Genomic DNA, 24,337 nt, shown 5'->3' on the forward strand with positions numbered 1-24,337 from the left:
TATCGTGTTAATAGTTCCCTTCTCCAAATGTTCTTCTAGAGTTCTAGTCAAACCATCTCCACATACACAAAGATTTGGCATAACTTGATCTAATTTAACCAATTCTAAAATAAATAAATAATTACATTATTGAAAATCCGAAATATTTCGGATGTTTATCATATATTGGATATCCAAAATCCGAAAATTATTTCCAATTAGATATTCGAAATTTTCAGATTGGATATTTGAATCTTCGGACAATTTGGTTCAGATCTAAGTGTAAGTGAGGTTGGTATAAGAGAAACACTCCCTCCGTATTGTATTAAATAAACATCTCCATTGTCACCTTTACCTATAAAGATAGAATGAAACATGTTCTTTGTGCTAGGGATGCAAATACTATAATCAGGAAATGGATAACAAGCAAGATCTTTGTGGAATAAGGTCTCATTTGGTAGATGTAGGAAATAAATTTCCATGGGAAATTCTACTTCATGAAAAATTATTTCCTTCATTAAAATTCCTTGGAATTACACAAATGTGTTTGGCTATCATGTGGGAATTTGTAAATCTTATGAATTGTGAATGACCAAGAGTGGGGTGGATAAATAAATTTTCATGTTTTGTGGGAAGTTAAAATTTCCATAAATTTTGACTTCCTTCATTTTTGGCTTTTAATGTCAACCAAACATGGCCAAAAGAAAATTCACGGAAAATTTGAGTGCCTACGAAAATTAAAGGCCACCCAACAACACCTAGGTAAATAAACAAACATAAGGAAATTGTTAAAAGTAGGGATCTTTGTTCATGAAAAAAAAAAATCAAAAAACGAAAGCATCGAGCAAAAAACACACGGCTATCTTCATCAATTGCAAATTTTTGAAAATTAATATTTTTAATTATCAATAAGTATTAATTATAATACTCCCTCTGTCTCCTTTTGATAGTCTCTTATGGGCACTTTTCACGGGAATTAATAAACACAAATAAGAATAGTTAAAGTACATTGAAAAAGTAAATTGACATGGGTATGCAAAAAAGTAGAGAGATAAAGTAATTAAAGTACATGAAAAAACAAAATTTACATGGAAAAGTTAAATTTGCACAAATATTGTTGCAAATTGGAGGAAATTTTAGTAAAAATTTAATGTTAATAGTTGTTGGAAAAAGCAAATGTAGTGAATATTTTAGGACTAAAATTTATCCATAAGGAACTATCAAAAGGGGACGGAGGGAGTAATAAAAAATTAATAGGCTATTAATTGGGACGAATTCAACAAGTATTCACAAGTTATGTACTCCCTCCGACCCTAAATGATAGTTCCTTATGGGCAAAAATCACGTAAATTAAGAAACTTAAATAAAAGTAGTAAAATTACATTGAAAAGATAAATTTACATTGGGTATGTAAAATAGTAGAGAGAGAACGTAATAAATGTATATTGAAAAACAAAATTTACATGTGAAAATTAAATTTGCACATATATTGTTGCAATTGAAGGGAATTTTGATTAAAAAAAAATGATATTAATGGTACTTGACTACTTGAAAAAAGCAAATGGGACTATCAATTTGGGACTAAAAATAGGCAAAAGGTACTATCATTTGGAGACGGGGGAGTACAAATCAGAACATTAGTCAAAATAGGTCAAATTAATAGTATAAATGTAGCACTGCACACGAAATAAAATACGGCGGGAATAAATAATAGTTGTGGCTTGTGGGTACGTATTTGGTTCATGTTAGCCGACCCCACTTTTGGGATTAAGGCTTTGATTGATTGATTGATTGCTTGTGGGTACGTATGAAACAAGAAAATTTTGCAATTATTACAAAATTGACGGAAAAAGAAAGTGTTGTGATTATTTCAAAATAAAAGGAGTACTCCTTCATTTCGTAATAATCGCAACAAACATTAGGGATTTAGGGTGTACATAAAGTTTTTGGAAAATTATAGTTGAAAAGTAAAGAGAATTTTTTTTTATAATATAATGTATAGTTAATAGAAGAGAGATATAATGATTTTTTTTTATAAAAAAAAAAAAGTTAGTGTAAGTGGGTTTGATAGCAAACCAAAAGAATAAAATTTTTATGAAAGTGGGGTTAATGGGAGAGTGAAATACTAAAATGATAATATTGGTTTTTTTTTTTTTGACACGATAATAAGTTATTTTCAAATTAGAAAGTATTGCAATTATTATAAAACGGACATAAAAGAAAAGTATTGTGCTTATTACGAAACGGAGGGAGTAATTAACTCCTTTAATCGCAATTTATTACTAACAGCTCCCTCCGTTTCGTAATAAGTGTCTCAATTTGACATTTACGCTATTTGCCTACATTACTTTGACTAATATTTGTGTTTTATACTCCTCGCGTTTCTTAATAATCTCAACACTTTGACTTTTGTATTATTCATATGCTTAATTTGACTATTTTGCAATGTAAAATATTTTCATCGCTTTTTTGTGGCCATCCACTTAACACACCAAAACATTGATCGACCTGGTAACCACTGACTGACCAAGTAACCCCTGGCTAAGTAACTCCTGACCTGCCAAGTAAACCCAGTCACATTGAATGGCCAACTACATACGAAGTATTAAAATTTGGAAAATATTTTTGAATTAGGTTTATGTATATTTTTATTATATAAACCTTTTATACTCCCTCCGTGTTTAAATAAGTGTTACACTTACTAAATCCGGCCGTATTTTATAAAGTGTTACACTTCCTTTTTTTGGCAAAAAGCTACATTAAAATATTATATCTCTCTTTCCTCTCACGTTCATTACTTTTTAATAAACTATTAACCCCACTATCTTTCTTTTACAATTTTTTAAAACTCCAACTACATCCCTTACCTCTTATTTTATTTAAGTCAATTAAATTGCCTAAACCTATGTGTCGGTCAAACTGTAACACTTAAAAAAACACGAAGGGAGTAGTTCTTAATAATATATAATTTAAAATTAATAGTCAAGGTTTTGCATTAACATGTGTGTCAGTTAAAATGTTGCGATTGAAGTATATAAATTCGGTACTTAGAAGAATAGTCTCAGCTTATAGTTTCCAAATATCAACTTTTTATTATTTATACTCTTTTCATCCCTAAATATAATTTCCATTAAAATTAATTTTGAAAATTTTGACCATAAATTTTCATTAATTTATAAAAGATTATATGTTTATATGGGATCTTGTTGGCTTCGTCATATTGTATATTATATTAATATTAACTTTATATAATTTTTACACATATGAAAATAGAGATGTAGACATTTCAAGACACGTTTTTAAAGACCGTGAGAAGTCCAATATGAACTATATTTAGAAATAAAGTCTTACCAATATTTAAAATTATTTTGATCAAACTTATGTGTTGGCAAATCTATCGGTGAAAGTGGGACATTGACAATTTTTTATATGTGGTTGGTCATACCGTGTAGCTGGGGTTACTTGATCAAGGGGTTACTAGAGTTACTCGAGTAGGGGTTACTTGAGGGGCTTCTCGGTCAGGGGTTACTTGAGGGGTTCGATGAGGGGGTTACTCGAGGGATTTATCGATCAGAGGTTATTTGAGGTATTATACAGTCAGGATTAAGGGTTTGTTCTCATTGACTGAACTCAGCTGAACTGAACTGAACTGAAATGAATATTTTATAAGAGAAGGAAATTAGGAGCTGAACTGAACTGAACTGAATTTCAACATATGAGAACAGACCCTAACTCGAGTAAACTCTGATCCGAGTAACTCGAATAACCCCGGCCACACATAAAAATCCCCCTTGTGACATTTAAAGCTTTAACGGACTATCAACGGACTGTAAAAAAAACGAGGTGATAAGTTGATTAGACACTAGTGCCTGCTCTACATGGAAACAAATAATTAAAGAACAAAAAGAAAAGAGAAAAATTACAAAAGCTGCTAAATTTGCAGAAGCAAAGACTAAGCTAGTACTAGTTCTAACATATGCATGAATGTCTAATCACATCAACGAGGAGTGCGCAATGCTTGCTAGCTTGAAGTTTTGTGGTCTTGGTTGCTGCTGCACTCTTTTTATTTTTATAGTCTTGCGTTTACTCATTTGGGCATCTTTATTAGTCTTGCAACTAGCTATGAAAAATAAAACTCCTAGTAGTTGAGTTTCCTACGAATTCTACGGATTACCTTTTCAATTTTTAGCCTTTTTTGGTTGATTTTTGGAACATGCAATGTTACTTACAGCTGGTTTTGGAGCCAACGTACCATAATAACATAACTTCTTCGTTGGGTACAAATTGTACAACTACAAAGATAGAATTCATTCAAGAATTGGTCTTACCATTAGTTATTGAGGGTGGGACTAACAATTAATTTTTTATTTTTTATTTTTAATTTAGAGAAGCTACAAAAGTGCAAAGATACTCGTATTGTTTTACTAGTAGATGAGATTTGAGCACGAGTTATTAATATTAACAATTTCTCTCAAGATGTTAATCAATTAATCTACCTAATCAATAATCATATACGAAGTGAGATGGGTCCAAGTATAAAAAACAAATAGCTTTGTCCTATGATATAATTCCTTTTTTTTTTTTTGTCTTATGAGATATTTGATGTGTTTGCGAGTGTAAAAAAAAAATACGAGTACATATAATACCCTCCATGTTTGTAGGCATAGTTGATGATGTTCAAGAACTCTAGCTAATAGAACTAAGCGTTCACGGAGTATGTTCTTACGAGTATGAGTTATGACACCCGCTGTACCTTATGTACCCATTGTAAAATACTATAATTTGATGACAAGGTGTTAGAATCCAACTCCTTTTGATGTATTAGTTTCCTTTATATGCTTTCTTAGAGTTTAGTTTATGTTTTCTAGGTCTTAGGTCCCATTATTGTGTTACTGTCAGTGCAGTGTTCACTAGGGATTCTATGCATGTACTACATTAAGCTCTTTAGAGGGTGAATGACTAATGAAATATTAAGCCTTCTACCAAGTGTTGCCTTGCTTTTATGCTTGTTTGTTGTTGACCTTTATAGATATTGTGTCTTACTTGCATAATAGCTCCCCTCCAAACCAACTTGATGCACTAAGAACACTTAGTGCATCAGACCCGCTTGTGCCCGCCTTGAAGTATCAGCCGTCACAAGCCCCGACCACCCACACTCCGTCACCCAAATAGACGTGAGTGCTCCTTTGATTTAATTGCCCGCTTGTGTTGCTTTGTGCTCACAAGCCCCTCTTCCACTCAAGGCTAGCGTTCTTCCCGCCAAAAGGCTAGAGCGTGACACAAGGCCATAACCCTTTTCATCATTATTCGCAAGGTCGTATCAAAGTTGCTTTGGGTGGCATTTAATAAGACCAAAATAAATGCCAAGAAGGGCACTCATTATAATTGTGGCAATGTAGAGTTGTGGGTGGTATTAACATAACTTTCAAAATTTGTTGTAAACTTGTAATTACATCAAAACAAACAAAATAATGCATAGAAAATTCCTGCAGCTATAATGTACGAAGGTAAGTATTTTATTTGCACTTTTTTTTTTTTTTTTTAAGATTGACCATTACATATCTTTAATAGCGTTTTAACATAAATTAATACTACGTATTTGATTTTATGAATACATATTGAGATAAATTTAACAAGATGGATACTTTATCATGAAATGAATGAAATACTTCGTATAAATTATATCATGATTAGCATATGTCAATATGTGTAAATCAAACCAATCCCTCTATAAGTATTTTTTATCTTCTCACTTTCTTGTTCACATTCTTCATATTCTTATATATGGACTTAAAACGAAACAATTCAGATCAACTTACTTTAATTTATGTGAAAAGATCAAAACCTTAAATCAACTTAGGTTATGCCATGAATTTAGAGTCAATAGACTCAATATATAGGATCAAGGTCAATTATGTCATTTATCATACTACCCCGACTTTTTGTCACACTATTTCAAGACAAAATCACAGCAAAATCTAGAGGCAATATATATGATCAAGATGAATTATATCAATTATTAAGCATGGTAAACACAAAAACACATAGTAATCTTTATTTAGTACAATAATTATCCTCTTTATTAATCAAAGAATCGTAATTGTACAACAAAATCATGATTTTGAGCTGTTTCACATGCGTATAATTCTTCTTAGCTATGGCAGCTTCTTTCTAGTTGCTATTCATTGGCTGTCCACTCATATATATGACCTTGATAGTATTGTTTTTTACCAAAATAATAGTTCTATAAATCATCTATGCATCTTGTGATATACTAGTCATACTCATACCATGAGGAAATGATAGTGATGCATAATTGTTGTGTATCGAAGTACACTGGACCGCAATGTATGGATATAATACATTTGTTACTACTTCACGAATGTCTGGTGAAATAAAATATACTTGAATAAACATGAGAGACTAGTATTGTAGGCGTGATGAATGAGCGTTGCCTAACACTTACGTAGGGAGATATGGAATTGATTTTGAATCGAATGAGCTGAGATAAGGGAAAAATAGGAAGTCTCCAGCAAGTCATTTACGAAACTTGTAAAATAATCGTTAATGGATCATTAAACGAAAGGGACCACGATTAGGAACGACAAATCTGAATGCAACAACGATTTCATCCACAAAAGTTGCAACTCATTCACACACAATTAATGAAATTTTTAACTCCATGCGGTTACATACGAATAAAATATATATCAAGGGGGGTTTAGGATGATGGTACGGAATTATATTAAGAATACAATTTCACCCGTATTGGCCTCTATTGCAACATTTATAAGCTGCAATTGAAAGACATACAAACAAGTATTCAAACTACTACAAACAAAATTAATTTAAGTTGGATTAATCTTGTTTGTGGCAGTTTGAATTAATCTTGTTTGTGGCAGTTTGAATACTTGAAAGACATACAAACAAGTATTCAAACTGCCACAAACAAGATTAAAATTTTGATTTTTACCACTTCCAAAAAAACGACTTATTGCTTTTACCACCTACATAAAAAAAAGTTTTATTTTACCACTAACAAAATTTCCAAAAATTGTATTTCACCACCAACTAACGAATTATGTCCATGAATTTGTAATGAATGTGTTAGTTGGCCCACCTTTTTGACGTGAACTCTTCATCTCCCCCGATCGCCTATGTCAACCAGCCGGCGCGGAATCAACTCACCTCGGTTGGTCGGAATTTCAAGTGGGGCTAGGGACGGTCGGAATTTGCAGGTGTTGGCTAAGGAGGAGGTCGGAATTAGGTGGTGGTTAGGGTCTAGGAGAGTGAAATTTGGTATTGGCTAGGGTTTAAGGAATGGTCGGAATTCGGTATGAGGGGGCTTTATGGGTGGTCCGTTGTGCGGTGCAATGGCTAGTGTGTTGCGGGTGTGATGGCTGGTGCGTTGTGGGTGCAGTGGTTGTGCGGTGGCTAGTGCGTTGTGGGTATGGTGGTTGTGCGGTGATTGTGTGCGTTGTGTAGTGGTTGTGGTTGTGCAGTGGGCGGTTGCTGATGTGTGGCGAGTTGGTGGTGGAGTTGGTAATCAGTAAGGTGGTGGGGATAGTAGCCAGCCCGACGGTGGGGCTGGTAGTCAATCCGACGGTGGCTAGGTGCCGGTTGGTGGCTGGGTTTCTTTTTTTAATTTTTTTGTTTTTTTTTACCCAATAATATAATGACACGTGTACATGGTAGGCCCCTCTAACGGATTTATGGACGGAATCCGTTAGTCGGAGGTGATTGGTGGTAAAAGCCAACTTAAAGTTTTTTATGTGATGGTAAAATAAAACTTTTTTTTATATAGGTGGTAAAAGCAGATAAGTCGTTTTTTTGGAGGTGGTAAAAATCAAAATTGTCTTATATCATTTTTTTTTTTTTTTTTTTTTTTTTTTTTTTTTTTTTTTGAAGAAGAAGTCTTATATTAATGTATATGATTAATATGAAGTGCTAATATTGTGATCACTTTGTTGAACAACATATTTAATGAGATCCTAATTTATTGTACATAATTTTCTTATAAATAATTAGTTTTAAATACCGGTTTTGATTGACAAGCAGTAGTTGATCATGCAATTAAAGCACTATAGCAATAAAATCGTGGATAACAAATTAATAACATGTGACAAAAAATATTGGAGGCATGATACTAGCAACAATAAAAAATTCTAACATGATACAAGCAATTTCAAAGCAATAAAAATCATTAGAGTAAATAAACCAAAAGAATTAAATAATACTCATTTTGATCACACAACTTTTAGTACTACATCAAATCTTTAATAAACTTTTAAATAATTAAGAAAAAGTTGTTATTGTTACCCAATTTTGGGTCATTTACTTTTATTAATCCCAATTAATTTTTAATAATCCCAAGTTTAAGGGCGTTTCCTTTTATCGGGTCAAATGACCGGTGACCTGTTTAAAAGGTAATTTTTTTTAAGGACACTTGTCGCAATTTCATTAGTCAAAAAATAATTAAAATAAAAACCAAACCCAGCCACCTTCATCCTACCGCGGCCCCACACCTCCCTCCCTAGCACCCACCGGAAACCACATCTCCCTCTCAACCCCATCGGAAACCACTGAATTTCCCCGAAACCACTCGCTACCTCACTCTCTTCCCCCGAAACCACACACGTAACCTCACTCCCTTCCCCCAAAACCACACGTGGCCACACCTTCTTTGCCGAAATCAACCCGCAAGCTAGCATTTTCACCCCTACCTTCTTCTGAAACCATCGCAACTCCACTCCCCTTCGCCAAAAACACCAGATCCCCATTCCTAGTCCCTCAAAACCACCTCACCAGATCGTTTTCAAGGTGGTTTCAAGGTGGTTTCTGGCAGGGGTAAGGAGAAGGTGGTTTTGTGTGAGGGGCTGGGTTAGGGTGGCGTAGGTGGTGGGGTTGGGCTGGCTAGTTGAATTGTTTTTTTTCACTTTTTTGATTTTATTTTTTAAATCTTTTGATTTTTTTTGGACAAATCAGATGTTGACATGTGTCCAATAACCTGGTATAACAGATGATTGACTGGTTTCGACCTAATGAAAGAAAATGCCTCCAAAGTTGGGATTAACGAAAGTAATAAATGGCCTAAAGTTGATTGGGATAATAAATAACAATTTTTCCAATAATTTAAATTAAAATAAATAAATTAAATCACATAGTTAGAAAACTTGATATCACCCTTAGGATTATACCTTATTTACGCCTAGGTTTAAAGGTAAAACTTTCGATTCTTGTTTTGAAACATCAGGTTACGGACTTGAATAAGGGTCAAAAGAGGAAGCCTAGAACAATTCAATGAAATTGTCACGTCTAAGCTCATAATATTGAAGGTCTTGAAAATAGGTCGTCAAATTATTCAAAATTGTTCCAAATTTGTTTCGAATTGTTGTCCCTGAACAATATCAGATAATAGCTACGTATTTATATACGTGCTAAAGAATGCAAAACGATAGAAATTTTGGGAGTGTGGCACACGTTGGTGCAATGTGTCATGGTGCACTTATGCAGTGCGCCACACTGGAATTAGTTTAATACCTCGAATTTTAAAGCATTATATAAATTAAAATGTATTTCAAGAATTATTAAGCTTATACTATTTTTAAATGAGGCAAAAAGTTTGCATCTTAGGTGCTCCCTTTGTGAAATTTTTTTTATGATAGAAGCGTATGTACCAAGTTCCAAGCATAGTACATCCAGTTTATGGTAGAAGCAATGAAGCATATGTAGTACCAAGTGAAAAGAATATATAGCTGTTTTATTAAAAACTTCCAGCTTTAAGTTCTTTTGTAAATCTAAAGAACATCCGTAATATTAATAAAGAACATGATAATATTATGTAATGAACATTATTTATATTTACCCACCATAATTTAAAGACAAAATTCAAAGAACATTTCGCAATAAATAATGAATATTATGCCACAAATAAAAGTACATTATGCTGACAAGAAAAGAGAACAAAAAGATAAAGAACATTATTTAACAGTATTTCTTTTCACTTTAGGTATATGTTCATTACATTTTAATAGTATGTTCTTTTTCACGGTAATTATATGTTCATTACATTTATACAATATGTTCTTTTCCAATTTTTTTAATGAAACATATGTACCATATGCATGGTACATACGCCTTTACGAACCAAGGACTACTCCCGTTGTCCCCCCCCCCCCCCCCCCCTTGCTCAATTGCAAATAAATGGGTTAAACACTTTAAAATGTTGACCATAAATTCACTTTAATTTACAAGATATAATATAGTCATGAGGGGTCTTGTTAGATTCATCTCATGTATTGTACTTCCTCCGTGTTTTTTTAAGTGTTACAGTTTGACCGGTACATAGTTTTAGGCAATTTAATTGAGTTAAATAAAATAAGAGGTAAGTAGGGTAATTGGAGTATTAAAAAATTGTAAAAGAAAGATAGTGAGATTAATAGTTTATTGAAAAGTAATGAATGTGAGAGGAGAACTTGTCAAAAAAAAAAAATGTGAGAGGAGAGATATAATTTAAAAAAAAAAGTAATAGTGGGTTTGAGTGGGGACTATGAGAAGAGAGAAATATATTATTTTAATGTAGTTTTTTGCCAAAAAAGAAAGTTTAACACTTATTAAAACACAGTCGGATTTGATAAGTGTAATATAAAAAAAAAAAACACGGGTGGAGTATTATTTTATTAATATTAAGTTGTTACAAATTACATTTTTTACATGTATAGAAGTAAAGTTATATAGTTTTAAAACGCGTCTTGGAGGCCTTGAAAATCAGATGGGACAATAAAATAGGATAGAGGCCGGAAGTAATACCCTACTCTTTCTCTTTTCTCTTTACTTTTGAGTTTTGGCCAGCCACTGACACTACCGTCCGACAGCGACTATAGCGGCAGAATTGACGACAACTTATTGGAGTTTCGTAAATAATAATTCAGTTCAGTAAAAATAAGTTTAGTTAAATTAAAAGAATTGCAATGTAGTAAAATTCATTAATTTTAAAAAAGAGATATATAATAGAGAATCAGTAAAAATATTTTATTCAATAAAAAATAATTTCATTCGGTAAAAATAATTTTTGTTTAGTAAAATTAATTTAAATTTAGTAAAAACTATTTAAGTTCAGCAAAAATAATTTCATTTCAATAAAATAATTTCCGTCTAGCAGATATATAGTGTGCTGAACAAGGCCTCAAAGTTTACCCTTGATTTGTTAAATTTAGGGCCTGTTCACATTTACTTAATTTCAGTTCAGTTCAGCTCCAATCAGTTCAGTTCAGTTTAGTTCAGTTCAGTTCAGCTCTAATCAGTTCAGTTCAGTTCAATTTAGCTCTTAATTTCCCTCTCTCATAAAATATTTCAGTTCAGTTCAGTTTAGTTCAGCTCCAATCAGTTCAGTTCAGTTCAGTAAATGTGAACAGACCCTTAGTCAATCTCATTTATTATTTGTAAACTTTATTTAATGTATGGTTGAGTTGCTGTCAAAAAGAAAATTTTGTATTATAATTATAAGTAAATATATATAATTACATTGTATTTAATTTTATGTACAAGTATTATATTGGGAGAGTTATATAGGACAAAGTCTGCATACAAATACAATTTCAATATAATTAAATATCACCTTTAATACAACCAACTAAATTTAATTTTTAAGTATTAAAAAAACCCTAAACTACTCTAATCAATTGAAAATTAAAAATGACTCTTATAGTGTGAGAATCAATACCACCTATTCTGGTGTCCAATAGACGTACCTCAATCGACTAGAGCAGGAGGAATTGAAGAGAAGAAAAGCTATAAAATATAAACAAATAATAATAAAATAATGATAATAGTCGGTGTTAACTGTTAAGTAGCTAACCATTGAACTTGATTGGCAGGCAGAAGGGGTACGCATCGTTAAAAAAATATATATATGAAGTATATTTGTTGGCTGAGAAAAATTAAATATTCTAACTACTGTAATATATTTACTACTCTACGATTTATTTTTCGTTACGTTGCGATCCATAGGTTGGGACTTCATATAGCCAAAAGTCATTTAATTTCAAAGATTTGCATATTAAATGATATTGTTTTTTTTTCTTTTTTTGGAAGGAAATTAATGTATTGGATTATATTATTATTATTGTTATAGTTGTTTTTTCATCTATTAATTACTTTGTATTTCCTCCGTTTCTTTATACTTGCAACACTTTCTAGAAATGGAAATATCACAATACTTGCTAAGCACTAAAATTAGAAAGTTTTTTTTGTTAAAAGTTGTACTATTTTAATCGCTTGCCCCACTAAATTATACTCCTAACCATCTCGATCTCACCCTCATTTTAATTGTATTAAATCACATGAGCCCTACTTTTCTTAAATACTGTGAAAAAAGTATATTGCATGTATATAAAAGAGGAGGAAATATGTTATAATTAGGGGGGAAACACTCAATTATTAACTACTCACTTACACTTAGGGCCTGTTCTGATTTACTGAACTTAACTGAGCTGAACAAACTAAACTAAAATGAATTATTTATGAGAGAAGAAAATTTGAAACTTAATTGAGCTGAACTAGATTGAATCAGACATTTGAGAATAAAGGGGGAGGTAAGAGAGTTCTTCTACTCCCAAACAAATTGTAGTTGGTGGAGCTCGAACTTGTGACCTCAAAGTCATAAGATGAGTTTCCAACCAAATTAACAAATATTGTCTAGTTGGTGGGGAATGTTTTAGTACTACGTATACAACTTGTAATTCGGTTCATACATTGCTCCGGTTCATTACAATATTACATGAAATTTATAATTATATATTTAATTCATGACGCAATCTTCTCTTAATTTTTTTTTTTTTAACATTGTCTTTTACTTCCTTCAATTTGATTTTTTTTACATTGTCTTTTACTTACTTCAATTTGATTTTTCCTTTGCAATCTTCTCAATGTTACATAATGATTAGTTGTGAGAGTGAAGGATAACTAACTTGGTTAGAACTTGTTATATATCGATTCTCATCACCTGCCTTTATGGCCCTCTTAATGCACACACGCATACATCAATAAATGATTAGTGGTAAGACACCTAGCTAGTGTTTAAACTTGATGTTGTGTGTTTAAATCTTTTATAGACATAATTTGCAATTATATTCATTCATGTCTTTATGACTCAATTTTATATATAATAAATTAATGGCGTGAAAATAAGAGCAATGAATGATGGAAAGCGTCATTTGGCAAGTAAACTTCCATTGGATCATTTTATAACTTCTTTTTTTTTTTTTTTTTTTTTTTTTGAGATGTTGTGGGTCACAAGATCAAATCTCGTTTATGAATTTTAGTTGTTTTATGCAACTATCCACAAATAAAAATGAAAGAAACAATAAATGCCTTATTAATGTTTAATATATACACATGTTTGTAAAGGTAATTAAAGAATAAAGAACAAGAAACAAATCGACTTTACTCATACAATAAATAATCCCTTAACCACAAGCCTCCATATCCATCCTTGCAATCCTACAATATTTCTCTACCTTATAAAAAGTAGGAAATTGCTCTTATGAATAGTGTACGGACCATTATACCCCTCAAATTGTTTTACCTTCTTACCGCCATATATAATTTTGTAATTTTCCTTACACTTTCTCATTAGGACCTGGTGTTGGAAAGTTAGTTCTCGTTACAACCCATAGGCAACATGGTGGTGGAAACCTTGAATCATAACTACGAACTAATCATGTAACCTCTAAGTCCCCAGTGGAGTCGCCACTATAAGGAGGGTGTTCCCATCGTAGGGGATCCTTCTCCTTAGATGCCCAAGGCCGTTTAAAGCCTAGGACTTTACATTTGTTATGGTGTATTAGGATTTGAATTCCTGACTGTTTGGGAGACCTTGAATTAGAGATGATTCTATCATACACGCTTTTTTGCAAGAAACAAGTAGGAGTCGCCAATGAGTTTTAGGAAAACCCATAAACCTCGTTCATGCCTTTCTCCCAAGTAGAGTTCAAGGGATATTTAGCATGAATCATAAGTTTACCCATGCCCAAATTGGTCTAGAAACCAAAAATGAGTTCGGGAGCGAGGGTACTAAGTTAACGTTCCCTTTAGAGGGGAATCGCGATCCTAGCCCTAGTGTGGCCTCTACTAGCTCTTTATTTGCACAATTTTATTGCCAAACAATATATGCAACGCGATACCTAAAAACTAAATTAGTTGATTTTATTTACACGCATTAATGATATAGGAATTACATCGCAAGGTCTTTATTTTTATTTAATCAAATTCGTGAAAAGAACAATAAAATAAACAATGTTCGTCTTGACTTAAGTGATCAACCAACAATTATTTTATTCAATTCTAATCTTGATTAACGAAAGAATACTATGTGAAATTAATTAATTTATTATTTTAAGGTGATCAAACAACACTAATTAATCAATTAAAGTTGTTTTAAACAATGAAAATAAAAGTGATTTAACTAAGTGTTCGGGAATTTACCACTTCTCTTTGCTAGATCTCCGTTTAGAACACTTATGGACTCCTTCTTGTTGGGGAACCTCCACCGTAGTAACAAAATATCGAAAAAGGTGAGTGTTTAGGGCAAGAGGGTTTGGATGCACAAGTTCACAAGTATTCTACCAGGATTTAGGTTAATTTTCTGTGTGTCTTGAAGCCTCGGATTAGGGTTTTATTTATAGGGAATGATTAGGTTTAGGGTTTAGAGCATTCTGCCGCAGCAGGTGTCGCGCGCGGTATACGCGCGCAACTATTTGTCTTGCGCGCAGCTCTATGGTAAGATTCGATTTTCCAATATTTTAATATTCTGAATCTTTCGCGAGCGCATCTCCAGAAGTTGCGCGGGGTGCCGCGCGCAACTGAATAAGTTGCGCGCGACTGCTGAGCCCGACTTTGTGAGATGCGCGCGACATTTTCCGCGGCAGCTTTTATTTTAACCTAGACGCTCCTAAATCCGTCATTATTGGGTTTTAAGCACGACCTTAAGCCTAATTATGATCCGGTTTAGTTGATTGGACCTTGTGTTGGCCTTGTTCTTTTATTTGGGTTAGTCTTTTGTGTTTTGTGGCTTAACCAGTTATCCATAAGCATTCGTCACTTTGATCCAACACGAAGATGGTTTTATTTGTCGTCATTGCACTTCCTGTCGAGACAGGAGGCCAAAAGTAGATTTCTACAATTCCCGAATGCACTGTACTCCCATGAGTATTTTATAATCATTTCATAATTATTTTTCATTTAATCATCAGATGAGAGTAAAAACTAACCTTCATTATGAACGAGTGCAACTAGACGCATAGGTGCTACTCCCTCTATCCCTTATTTTTGCCCCATTTGACTTTTTATGGTATTCAAATGAATATATCTTCAAATCTATATGCGTAAAAATTATAAAAACTTGATATTAATAAAATATACTATAAGACGATTTTAGCAAGATCTCACATAAATATATTCATAGTCAAATTTTTTAAGTTTGACCCATATATTTGCTATGGGGTAAAAAATAAGGGACGAAGGGAGTATTTGTTTGGGATGCATAGGCTAACTGGTAAATTCACTTAATTTTTGTGATTTTTTATTGCTACGGTGGTACTTTTAATGTACTACTCGTATTATACTTATAGTGATATTTTCAATATACTATTATACATATATTTTATACTACTAGAGTATAAGTTGTTTTAGTAGTACTCGTACTATTTATAGGCATTATAGTTAACAACAAATAACAATGGCACAGCAGCTGTTAGGTGTGTCCATTATTCGGACTCTAGTCCGAAATCCAATTCAATCCAGTCCAAATAAGTTATTCGGATTGGACTTTTTTTTAATTTGGATTGGATTTGGACTCAAAAATTTTGAAATTCGGATTTTTGGATTGGATTTGTATTCAAATTTTTTAAGTCCAAAAAGTCCAATCCAGTCCAAATAGTCCGAATTTATAAATATAATGTATATAAAAAATAAATAATAATAATAATAATAATGATGATAATAATAATAATAATAATAATAATAATAATAATAATAATAAACCTCAACCCATATAACATTAATTAGTAAGCCCAAATCCCCTTATTACAATTTAAAGTTTGTTTTGTTAGAGTTATGATTCTTATGAATTTCTTAGGAAATTTTTTTTATTATTAATTCGGATTGGATCGGACTGGATTCGGACGATGAGATTTTAATTTGGATTGGATTTTGAATACTTTGGATTTGGACTATTAAATGAGAGTCCAAATATATTTTTGATTGGATTAGACTAGGCTTCAGTCCAATCCAAAGTCCGAACGGACACCCCTAGCAGCTGTACCACTACTTCATTAGATAAAAAAAAATTCCACCACTCTTTTATGTTATAAATACTACTCCGTACTCCGTATTTACTTATCATGTACTAAATGCAGCTATATCCCAATACTTAACCATTACAAACAGTAGATATACGTAGTAATTGGGGGAAATGAGAGGTGGTGGGTAGATCAAAAAGAAAACGAAAACTCATACGAAAACACACCTTTAATTAGCTACACTTCTACACACCTGCGTTTATATACTACAGACGCTATACACAACAATCCTCAATTCCTCGTAACTCAACTAAACTCGAAATTCCAAATCTAGCCTCACCGCCTTTCCGAACGTTACTCACACATCCAATCAAACCCCCCGTAATACTCAACAAACCCCAAGGTCAATTTCGTAATTTCACCCACAACAAATTGACCAAAACCTAAGTCCCTTTTTAATTCCCCAATCACCCCCCTCTTTCTCTCTGTCCAAACACTTTTCTCCGCAAAAACACTTCCTCCCGCTTTCTCTCTCTCCTCTAATCTCCGCCATTTTTTCTCTCTCTTCGAGCTTCGCCATTTTTCCTTCTTTCGAGCTCGTCACTTTCTCCGTCTAAAAGCGTCGAAATCTTCTTTTAGAAAATCGTGTTTTTTTGTTGTTGGTGAAATTGATTGAAGTTCGTTGATTGTTCATCCGATTTTTCGTTGATTAATTTGAGGCGGACGAACGAATTATCTCGCAAATTAGGGTTGGTAAAACATCTGAAATCGAAGTTCGTTGAATTTTTCGTTTTCGACACTTCACCAAACTATCGACAAAAATATCTTCATTTTCGGTAAGATTAACGACATTGTGTTTACTCAACTTTTCCGTAATTTTTTGAATTTTCTTTTATTTGTTTCCAGCAAATTATTCGCCATTATTGCAGCATTTAACTCGCTTTAATTTGCGTTTTCTCACTTTCGGCGCTTTTTCCTTAGAATAATAATCTTACGTCATTTTATTCATTTTAATCAACATTTGAAGTCAAATACTATTGAATACGACATTTTTGCAAATGTCATAAATCATTTCATTATCAAAATTGCTCAAAATTTCAAAAACAAACTTCCAAAAATTCTTCAAAATTTTCAAATTAATTCCAAAATAAACTTTTCATTTTAATCTCATTGTATAATTATTTCTGTTCAATATGTCAAATACTATCGAATACGACGTTTTTTTAAAATGTCATAAATCATTTCATTTTGAAAAACAGTTTCCAAAAATTCTTCAAAATTTTCAAATTAATAAACTTTTCATTTTAATTTAACTGTATATATTTTTATTTAATAATAAGTATTAACTGCCTCTAAACTATGGTAAATTTGTCCCCTTTTTTTTTTTATTTTTATTTTTATTTTTATTAATTTTTATTGAATAAAGTGACGTCGTTTTGTAAGGTGAAACTGCTGTAGCTGAATTGTTGTTTTTGTTTGTATTTAGCAGGCGCCCTGCATAAGAGACAGAGAGAGAAATGTCATGTTGAAAGGCTAAGTTAAGGCAGAAACCACGCGCAATTTATCGTCACATTTTTTCAAGGTGAAAGGACGAATTTATTTCTCTATCTTTTGTTTTAATTTATTCTGATTTTTTTTCTGAGTAATATAAGCCGTACACGTGTCCAGTATGATTTATTGGCCGTATATGTACATGTATCAGAATTCAGAACATTTTTTTTTGTTCACACGCTCAAGTTTAATTCGGATTTTTGAGATGAAATCTTGACCGTACATCAGGGGTTGGTGTTGCCACGTGGAGGAATCGTGGGGTTTGTGTGGTTGCAATCGTTGGATTTTGATTGATGTGTATTTAAAGCATATGTTATCATGATATAAATGAATCTTGACTATGTTGTTCTAAATCTAATGGTTGATTGAAGAGTTTTGTTTTTTTGAAATATTTTGGGGAAAAATATGTATGCAAGAAAAGTAGACATTTTTAGCTTTGACCGTGATACCACTAATGGACACATAATTTTATTATAAATTTCTAAACTAATACCATTAGAAGAAATGTATTTAGTTTTATATGGAGTACTAGTACTTTTCAAGGGTAGGTTATATTGAGAAACTTGGAATGTAAAGCAAATGACAAGGTTGTAATTAAATTACTCAATTTAATTACAATTTGGTCTTTGATAAACACTTATGCATTGACATGTATGTCTAGTGAAACTGTGTCAATCAATTAATGAAATGGAGGGAGTATATGATATAGATGTAAAGGTTAATTGTATACATACCTTTATGATCAACTTTTTATAGTTTTTTGTCAATATGTTGAGTCTTTAAGGATATTGATGGTTTTTAGAGAAAAATCAAATAGTTTATCACTTTGATAATTGAATTATAAAGGGCTTGTTTGGCATCGTTTTTTGTTTTTATTTTCCTGTTTTTTTGAAAACTAAAAACCAAAAACAGAAAACATGATAAAGGAGTTTTCACTTTTCTGTTGTCAGTTTTCAATATTATGATTTTAATAAGTTAAAATAATTGTTTATTCATTATATGACATATATCATATACTTTTATAAAAAACAAAAAACCAAAAAACAGAAAACCAGAACAATGCCAAACGAACCCAAATAAATCAACTTTATGCTTTGGATTAAACATGGGTGTTATAAGTGTTGATATAATTACGAAAATGCTATGATATTTAGTCAATTTTGTTGATATATGCAATCTTGCTACTTAAACGATTTTGTTTACCGAGGAGATAAACTGAAGCTCTCTCATAAAATCACGGATAAATTGTTTAGTCAGTACAGAGTATTAATCTGTAACTCAGAAAGAGTCCTGACTTGTAATATACGAGTATTTCACATCATTTTCTTTGCGTTGGGTCAAATATAGATATGGGTCCTACGTGAGCTTGACAAATATATGATAATAATTATATTCAGATGCAGTATAAATTGTCCATGTACAGAAGGGAATCCCTGACGAAATTGGGGGGGAGGGGGGCTGAGTGGTCCTGCTTTTTTTAATGCAAAAGTGGGTCACAGTGACTCATAGTGACACTGTGACAATTGACGGACCAAAAATCCTAAATGCATGCATGTTTATTTTTTTAATTTTTTTTTTTGTTTTCATGGGATACTTTTTGGAACGTATGAACGTATATGGGTAAGATTTTACATTGCAGGAATTTTTTGAGTGCGTCAAAGAATCCTAAATAGATCTATTTTCTGAAGCTATTAGACAAAGTTATATAACATCCAGAAAATAAAGTTTGTAGTAGTACCGAAAAAAGGTAAAGCTAAAGTTGGAGTTGTACTGCCTCACATTATTTTAGATCTACCCTTATCTTTGTTTATTGCAAGTTGTCTTTTTCTCTCTATAATATGCCCGGGGTAATCATTATAATAGTAATTTTTTTGCTTTTTCTTGCTAGTACAGTATTTTACTGTATCTAATTAGTGGGAGTGAAAATAAACAGTAGTGAGCTTAAATCATTTCATTCCCCGGTGGTTTTAGAGTAAAATTTGTGTTATTGAATTATTAATCTTGATTAAGTGACTTTCAATTTACTGTTGGTTTTCTGTCTTTTTTTTTTAATGTGGGTTAATGGGAGACAAGTTTTCAACAAATTCTCAACTCTACATTAGCTAGTGATAAAATTGTGCTCATTTAGACTGTTTTTGGCGTAATTGATGCCACCGGTGGGCGGTGGGATCATATTGTATGTGGAATGATGATTGTACTGTCATGAGATTAGAGAAAATCACTCGGCATGTTGGGGAAACAACCTTTTACTAGTTAGATTTGATTTAAGTAATATGATCTTGAACCGAATCGGACAGAAGTGACACTTGATGGTGAGTGGCAACTGTGATCACTGATCAACACCAAATTAACAGCTAGCCTTCATTAAGTGATTATATGGAGATAATTAAGCATATAACCTAGTGTAGCATGGATCCTGTTGATGCTTGTTTTTTTTGCTTGCCTACTTGTTTATTCAGTAAACTTTTGATTATTCTGTGAGCATTGTGTTGTGTGTTTTCTCTCAAAAAATCTCTTTCAACGGTCAAATAAGACGGTGTACCTATGGTCCTTTTGTGCTTTCCTTACCTAATTTCTCCTTTTTTTTCCCTTCGGAGGAGGGCCTTTGTGTGTTTTGTGACTTCATAAAATGTTATTATATGCTTGTGAAGTGGGGATTCTTCTCTTTGGAAGGCCAAAAGTCTGAATGTAACACTAGCTTTTGTTTATCCTTCACTTGCCATTAGAGTTTAGGGGCATTTTTTATGTCACAGTAGGGTTGGGGATTGAAGGTCGAGGTTTATTGGCTTGTAATTTGTGCTTGGTGCATCATTTGCCGGTTTGCCCCCACAAATTTGGGATTAAAACTGGTATATAAGAACTAATACATTTTGATTATTTGGCTCTAGTGTAGGATGAGGCTTGTTGATGTCTCTTTTTGATGTTTGTACTCAAGATTATGGTCAAAGAATCCATTATTCATCCTTGATCTTGCAGTGCATAATAATTTACTGATTCTAGAATTGCTTTCATAGGATTCTATATCATTTTGTTCTTAAACTATGACCTTGTTCTTTTATATAAACACACGGTTCAAGGAATCTTAAATTATAAAATATTCAAAATTTTGTTTGCTAGTTTGTGAAATCGACAGAAATGGCTATAATCGAGATGTGCTCATTTCGTCTTAATGCTCGAGCTGCTGCAAACTTATAAAATAGTAATGTTTAAACTATGTCTGTTCTTGGAAACTCAACCGGCGTCCTTCCTTTTTTCAGATTGGATTTAGCTTGTTTAGGAAGCATTGGATCAATTTACAAATTATATATGGGGCAAGCTTTGCCATATGTGCTGTCTGTGTGCATTGTAGTGTGGAGATTGATAATTAATGTTTATGGAAGCTACAAGTATAACTTGTATGTGGTTAATATCTCTGGTTCAAAATTTCATCTGTAATCTTGCGTAAATTATGTCAATCTAACCAACGCACCTTCATGTTCTTTGGGCTAAATATTTGGCACACTTTTTAGGAGGTATCTTTTTGCATATGCACTTCTGAGCTCTGTTTTTTAGTTTGCTCTGCTCTACTTGTTCCTCTTGTCTCCATGTTCATTTTCCTTTTGCCTGGTCCTAGCTTCCACCTTTTTTTGCACTTTATAGGAAAGCAATTGTGAACCCTCAAAGACTAAATAAAGTATGTATATCTTGTGTAATGGCTTCGATCTAAGTATTAAAGCAAATCTTACTTTTTCTTTTTGATGTATATTCTCAAAATTATAATCATTGCAACTCCTTTGCAGTGCTTGGTTATTGATTTTCTTGCCCAGTACTACTCTGAAATTTTAGTTTTAACTCTGTCTATTCTGTTCCTTATTCAGATGGATTCAGTTAAGCGGCCAGCAACAACTCCAAGTAAGAGTAGGATAGCTCGAGCAATCTCAAAGGTCCTGCATGTTCGTGCAGTCACTGGAATTACCCCATCCGATGGACTACAAAGAGTAAAAACAAAAGAAAAGATCCAGGAGGTAAAACCGCAAGAAAAGATCTGGGAGTCGAAGCCTCATGACAAGTCCAGGGAGATGAAGCCTCAGGAAAAAATCAAGGCTGAGCTAGTTCATGTTGTTCACTGCAAATTGGGCGAGAAACAAGATGAAGAGGTTGCCAATAGGATAGCTCGCGAAGCTGTTCTTGCAAAAGTGTTTGCCAGCATTTCATCTATCAAAGCTGCCTATGCTCAATTACAATTTGCACAATCTCCCTACGATGCCGAAGGAATTCAATCTTCTGATGAGATGGTGGTCTCTGAGTTGAAGACTTTATCGGAGGTAAAACAGTGTTTCACCAAGAAACAGTTCGATCCACTCCCTGAAAAGGGTTTACTCACATACGAGTTGCAAGAGCAGAAGAACATGGTGAAAACTTATGGGATTACGGCAAAAAAGTTAGAGTATGAGGTCAAGCTGAAAGAGTCCGAAATCACATTCCTAAAGGAGAAACTAGAGGAATTTAAGAAAGAGAACAGGTTGATTGAGAAAAGACTAAATGCTAGTGGCTCACTTGCTGTCCTGGACAATCTTCACATGTCAGGATTAAGTCCTAACCATTTCATCCCCGTTCTCAGGCATACAGTAAGATCTATTCGGACGTTTGTGAAGCTAATGGTCAATGAGATGCAGTCTGCTGGGTGGAATCTGGAGGCAGCGGCTAATGTTATCCATCCCAGTGTTTCATACTGGAAACATGAGCACAGATGCTTCACATTCGAGTCATTTGTGAGCAAAGAAATGTTTGACAGTTTCCACATTCCTAACTTTGCACTCCCTAACGAATCTTTACCAGAACATAAGCAGCGCCGAAGGCTGTTTTTCGAGAGATTCACCGAGTTGAAGTCAGTTAAAGCAAAGGATTATCTATGCCAGAAGCCCAAGTCAACGTTTGGAAAGTTTTGCCGAGCCAAGTACTTGAGGCTAGTGCACCCAAAGATGGAGTCATCCTTCTTTGGAAACTTGACCCAGAGAAACCTTGTGAATTCTGGTGATTACCCAGATACTGCCTTCTTTACCTCATTTGCAGAAATGGCTAAGAGGGTATGGCTTCTTCATTGCTTGGCATTTTCTTTCGACCCTGTGGCTTCAATCTTCCAGTTCAAGAAAAGGTGTCGGTTTTCAGAGGTCTACATGGAAAGTGTCTCAGATGAGGCTTTCTTACCAGAAGCCGAACCATGTGTTGCCTTCACAGTAGTACCCGGGTTCAAGATTGGTAAAACTATTATCCAGTCTCAGGTGTATCTCTCTGGTGCGTAACACACGCCATGCCGGTGGCCAGTGGGAGGGTCTTTTGAGATCTGATCGGACAGTGTAGATTCGGTTGAAACAGGAAATTGGTGTGGGGCCCACAACACATAACTGGAAGCCATTGATGTTGGGTCTTGTGGATCAATTATGGAGAAATGAAAAGATTAGGGTGTCTCCTTTTTTGTTGCGTGGTTGCTGCAATGCTGAGTGTAATGTGGGGACTGAGGCTTGCTGTGCAACATGGTAACTTGGGCCATTTTGTCCCTTAATCTGTGGCTTTTTAAAAATGTTCGAACGCAAAAAAAGGCGCATCGGACCGTTGTGGGCATTGGGAAGATATAATGCAGGAATAGTTTAAAATTTCCTTAAAAAAAATTATCATTTTGCCCAAATTTTGTTAATATCTAGGTCGGAAATGGGCTACTTACTCTTCGTTGTACTCGTAATATGTTGGCATCAATTTAAAACATGCTATGCTTCCTGTAATCCTGTATATGAAAAAAATTTAGGAGTTTATTTGAATGTGCATATTGCTTATTTTTATGGCATTTCATGTGCAACTTCACTTGGCTCTATATACGAAAGCCCATCTTCCCCCTAGACACACAGATTAATGACGCCTCTGAGTCCTCGATATGATCTTAACTTATTTTTGAAAGTTTGAAAATTGTTGGCTTTGAGGCTAGATCAAATATTAAGCATGAGCTTGAGCTTGTTTTCCTTTAAAATAGATGTGGGTAGTGTAACACTGTGTTTTCTATGCCATTAAGGTTTCACTGACCAAAAAGACGTAGTGGGTATGTGTTCCTCAAAAATCACTACGATTATACGCTTTAAAAATATTTACATGATGATACCTGATAATCTGATATAATAATACTCTCTCCGTTTTTTTTTATTTGCATCACTTTTATATTTGGTAACTTTATACTACTTCCTCCGTTTCTTTATAGTTGCAACACTTCCTTAAAATGGAAATGTCACAATAGTTGCAACACTTCCTGAAAATGGAAATGTCATAATAGTTGCAACACACCATAAAAGCAAGGTTTTTACGGTGAAAATTATGCTATTACCTTTATTAAAAACACATGGCCAACTTGATTATACACTTAGCAACGTATTAACCCTATATTAAGTGTATTATATCATGTGAGGTCCATTTTTTTTAAATACCGTGATAAAATGTGTGTTGCAACTATAAAAAAAGAGGAAGTATATTTTATCATTTCTCTT

The 24,337-nt window shown here is 33.3% G+C and overlaps 1 protein-coding gene across 3 annotated transcripts; it reads left to right on the forward strand.

Annotated features, from left to right (window-relative positions):
* The first annotated feature begins 16,744 nt into the window (after positions 1 to 16,744).
* Positions 16,745 to 23,623, forward strand: LOC145605417 (protein GRAVITROPIC IN THE LIGHT 1-like). Of its 3 annotated transcripts, none has more exons than XM_081661464.1 (3): positions 16,745 to 17,113; positions 17,764 to 17,859; positions 21,686 to 23,623. In XM_081661464.1, exon 3 carries the CDS (start codon positions 21,686 to 21,688, stop codon positions 23,108 to 23,110), a length of 1,425 nt encoding a protein of 474 aa, XP_081517590.1. In that variant the 5' UTR covers positions 16,745 to 17,113; positions 17,764 to 17,859; the 3' UTR covers positions 23,111 to 23,623. The 3 variants fall into 3 exon arrangements, with proteins under 3 accessions (XP_081517590.1, XP_081517589.1, XP_081517591.1); XM_081661463.1 differs by having other exon boundaries at positions 17,767 to 17,859; XM_081661465.1 differs by lacking the exons at positions 16,745 to 17,113; positions 17,764 to 17,859 and adding an exon at positions 21,056 to 21,223.
* Positions 23,624 to 24,337: the final 714 nt, after the last annotated feature.

The sequence above is a fragment of the Chenopodium album genome, chromosome 22, assembly GCF_948465745.1.
Source record: "Chenopodium album chromosome 22, dcCheAlbu1.1, whole genome shotgun sequence".
Lineage (NCBI taxonomy): Eukaryota > Viridiplantae > Streptophyta > Magnoliopsida > Caryophyllales > Amaranthaceae > Chenopodium > Chenopodium album.